Below are 4,903 nucleotides of genomic sequence, written 5' to 3' on the forward strand. Positions count from 1 at the left end.
GTTCAAGTGAATAAAAACACTTTTCATAAATAAAGTACAAGGAAAATGATGAAATGTACTACCATTAAGCTTTAGAGCATAAAGTTGTTTCCATTATGTTTTTGTTTCACTTGAACTTTAAAATCATTGTCATTCAAAATTATTTATTTGATAAAAATGATGTTTATTCAATTCTAATAGTTAGTCACCTTTCTCAAGAAAAAATTCTATTGCTAATTTTCTATAACTTCCTTTGCACTAATAAAAAAAATATTTGCTTAACTATAATTTTAGCTTTGACCTCAAACACTATTGTTGTTTTCCTTAAAAAGAAAAAATATGATAATTTTTCCCAATATTATCTACACTTTTAAAAGAAATTTTCTCAACAAAATATCTATTTCGATGTTTACTTTCCCTTTTTCTTTTCATTAAATCATTCTTCTTATACTCAGTAACTCCTAACTCCTATGATCATCCAAGTAAAAATAAAAGAATAACTAATAATGAATTATAATTAAAACACTACATAGCAATAACTAAAAAGTAGGTTATAGTTATCTAACTAAAAAATCATATAAGGATTTAATTAAAAGAAATGGTAACAATTACTCTTATTAAATAATGAAAACAAAACCTAAAGTAAATAAAGTTCAGACAAAAATGTTCCCTAACATAACTCAAAGTTATAAATAAAATAAATCTCAATGTAAAGATTAATATTTTATAAATATATATGTTTGACTTTGAAAACTAAATATTTATTGTTCAATATTATCAAAGAAACTATTTTTCAAACATTTTATTGGACCATAATCTGAAGGCCTTATTGCATCCTTTGCACAATATAATGCCATGTGGATAATTGTCTTACATATTTTATGCCACAATTTATTAATATGGTTGCAATATTCATATATGATTTTAGTTATCTAGATAGTGATTTTTTATTCTAAACCAAGAGAGCCATAAAAAAAATCCTTGAAAATAGCTCATACTCAAGTAAATAACATATCTCCCCTCAGTTAATTCCCACCATAATTTAAGCAAGCATTTGGATAAATAATGGATAGGAATAAGATGTAAATAAATATACTTGCTAAGAGTTATTTCCCACCATTATTTATATGGGAGTGAAATTGTAAATGCGTAGACTTACTAGTAGTTACTACCCACCAAAATTTAAATAGCTCATACTCAAGTAAATAACATATTTCCCCTCATTTAATTCCCACCATAATTTAAGCAAGCATTTGCATAAATAATGGATAGGAATAAAATGTAAATAAATATACTTGCTAAGAGTTATTTCCCACCATTATTTATATGGGAGTGAAATTGTAAATGCGTAGACTTACTAGTAGTTACTACCCACCAAAAGTTATGTAAGCACTTGTGCCTAAGCAAGAAATTAATTTATCCACTTCACATCTAATTAATTTATCGACTTTGCATCTTAATTTATTAGTTATTGTCAAGGAAAGGCTATATGATTCAATTTTTCTATTTAACACTATTAATTTAGAATTGACCAATGTAGGTAATAATTTTTATGCAATTTTTACCAACATAATTTCTAACTTGAGTGACAAGGACTAAGCTTCCTTATAATACTTGTTAGTGTGAAAATAAATTTAGCTTATAAGGTGGGTACATTCATATACTATATATTTGCATCATCCATATGAATATAGGTGAAATGGGTTTTTTTTTTTTTCTACCATCTTCTTGTGTTTCAATACATATTGATAAGCCATGGTATTGGCCCATGGCATTGTAACAAAACATATTTACATATTAAGGGTCTCCATGGTGAATATGGGTAGTTAAAAGTCTTGTTACATGTGTTTTTTTAATGTATTTATATTTAACTCATATAAAAATTATGTTAATAATAATAATAAAGTTTATATATATATATATAAAATGTGAGATGTATTATTAAGTATGTATTTTGATACTTATTATGGATTGATGCCTATATATATAACAGGCATATAACATATACATGATACAAAACAAAACGATTGACCAAAATCCATATTGCCATCAATTTTAAATATTTTCATAATGTTTTATTTTATTGTAATAATGTATGTACTAATTATAGAATAAATGTTTCTCTCTCTCCACACACACACACATATATATTGAACAACCACATTGCAACATGAACTTTTTTTTTCTCTTTCTATATATATCTAATGGAAAACTCCCCTGGAAATCCAACATTTCCCATTAGTAAGAATGTGACACTATCATGGATTAGCCAAATACACTAATTCTTCAAATTATTAGTTCTTGATAAATTCATAGGTGTATTGGCACAAAACTAACTAATCGAATATATTGATGAAATTCATTTGAGTTAATTATCTATTTTACAAATATTTTTAAAAATATAAATCAAATTATATAGATAAAATAAATATAATTGTAATTAAGTTGAAAGACATATTCATCTATTTTTTTAATAAATGTAAATCCAGTTTAATTCTAATTCTATCAAATTCAACTGTGCAAAATTCTTTTTTATTTTTAACTCATAAAATTTTCACCTCTACAAATTTAATTTGCTTTAACATCTATAAAAGTATATTTCAATTTCTTATTTAAAAATCAATATAAAAACTTTCTTTGCTCAATAATTAACATTAATTAAACATATATAACACATTTACTTAAAATATCATAATGGTAAATTGATATATTTTTTTGAAATATTAATCATACCTTAATACTTATTCTTTTCAGAAATGAAAACTCACGGTACAATCATAATTTCTTAAATAATATTATTTTATTTAAAATTAATAATAAAATATATTTTTATTATTATTTTTTTTAACATGATAGTTTACTGTTATATTATAAAAACTTCAGCAGAGGAACAAGTCCTGTTAAATATGTTGGAGGAGGCGAAGCTGAATGGATCCAAAAAGGGCACGCAGTCCCTTGATCCGATTGTGAATATTTTTTTTGTTATATAAATATTAATTGCGATTTTTAAACTTAATCTAAGTTTGTGAATCCCAGTGATACCATCCCTCTAAGTGAGTAAAAAAAAATTATACAAATAAATATATATATATATATAACCAGAAACTAACAATAAATATATATAAAACCAGAAACTAACAAATAAATATATATATATATATATATATATAAATTTCCATAAAAGATAAAATATATCGAAGCAAAAGGTTTCGAGCGTATATAGAAAAAAAAAAATGCACCAATAAAATATATATATATATATATATCCACTCTGGCACCCCACACCGCGACACTACTGAGCAGTGAGCACCCACACAAAGTTCAAGTTGCAAGACGTACTATTTTGAACTTACTTTGAACCATGCACAGAGTTAAACATGCTCGGCGCCCTCTGAGTAGGAATGACTGTCTGCCATTAACGAGGGCAAGAAAGCGCAAAGGTATTCACAGAGAGGGTTCAAATATCTCACTAAAATATCATGAGGTGAGCTCTTTGCACGCCCTGTGTGTCGGTGAAAATGTCCAACCAGCGAAATGGCAGCTATGGAAAGTAATTCAGTAAAATCTCATGGCAGAGCATAACGAATATAGATTGCACAAATTACTTTTTATTAGTACGTACATACAAATCCTGATTCATCAAGAAATAATAATCCTTAGAACGAAGTCGCTATATAATTATATAGCCTGTAACTAATTACAGGAGTATAACTGACAGTAAATAAATTAGGTACATTCTGCCTAATCTATACAAATCAGAGGAGAAATCAGGGGAAGCTCAAGAGGCTGCAGAAATCCTGAGAATAATCGGGACCATAACTCTCATCCACCCAGTTGGACAATGGAGTCAGATCGCACGATAGCCATGCACAACAGATCATCTCATCATCATACCCATAATTATCAACACTGCTGGGAGACTCTAACAGCTGCTCTAACCATGAATTCTCCTCCCTTACTGCACCCACATTGTCATTGCTGTTACCAGTACTGGGCATTGTTTCAGTACCAACAGCTGTTTTTACATTGGAGGCTAAAGAATCTTGAAGGCTTTGAGCAGCACAGCCAACGCCATTGGAGCCTGCAAGATGAATAGTAGCACTAGGATAACCATAGGCAGCAGCAGCTGCAACTTTTTGTATAGACCTCGGAGACATCAATGGTGGCTGGCAGCTCTGGGGAAGATGAATAGTGGTGGCAGATTCTGGGAAATTGAGGGTAGCAGAGGAGCCCTTCAGACAGAGGACAGCTGCATCATAAGCTCTGGCAGCGGCCTCTGCAGTGGAATATGAGCCCAACCAGATCCTCGTCTTCTGATGGGGTGCCCTTACCTCAGAAACCCATGATCCCCAACTCCTCATCCGAATGCCTCTGTACTGCCTCGGCTGCCCAGAGCCTCTGCTCCTCCTTTTACTAGAGACTTGGCATTCTCTGCGTTCTGAGTGCTGTTGCGATCCGACCAACACCTTCTGGTGGCACTCTGATTCTTTACTTCTGCAAACCATTGGGCTTCTCTGGAAAATAACTATGAATTCCCTTAATATCAAAATGTATACTATAATCACATAAGGGTATTGAATGTATTGAATTTTATGCCCACCCAAACAATAATAATACTAAAGCGAAAGTAATGCGATATGGGGCCGGTATGGTGGATAAGATCTGGGAAAGCTGAATTGGGTGTGTAGTGTTTTACGATTATGGAGTATGCATCTAAATATATATAATGGCGAATATATTCATGGGTCGGAGGCAGCTTCCTCTTTCACTAATATTAGTAGGTTGATGTTCAGTTGTTCGGAAGTGTAGTGCGGGGATGCAAAAATACAGCTGAGCTGTGAGCTGTTAGCGTCTGTCAAACCGCGTCGTTCCTTTTAATGTTTACGCGGTGAAAATTATGCCTGCGTAGACTTTCTTCCCTCAT

General features: G+C 30.7%; 1 protein-coding gene across 1 annotated transcript; it reads right to left on the reverse strand.

Annotated features, from left to right (window-relative positions):
• Nucleotides 1-3,675: 3,675 nt before the first annotated feature.
• LOC149236616 (uncharacterized) lies at nucleotides 3,676-4,654 on the reverse strand. Its single transcript, XM_089461585.1, has one exon. The coding sequence runs from the start codon at nucleotides 4,482-4,484 to the stop codon at nucleotides 3,747-3,749; it is 738 nt and encodes a 245-aa protein (XP_089317711.1). The 5' UTR covers nucleotides 4,485-4,654; the 3' UTR covers nucleotides 3,676-3,746.
• Between the last annotated feature and the right edge of the window lie 249 nt (nucleotides 4,655-4,903).

Source organism: Pinus tabuliformis, chromosome 8 (genome assembly GCF_031772625.1).
Source record: "Pinus tabuliformis cultivar Carrire ecotype Pingquan chromosome 8, CPIR1, whole genome shotgun sequence".
NCBI lineage: Eukaryota > Viridiplantae > Streptophyta > Pinopsida > Pinales > Pinaceae > Pinus > Pinus tabuliformis.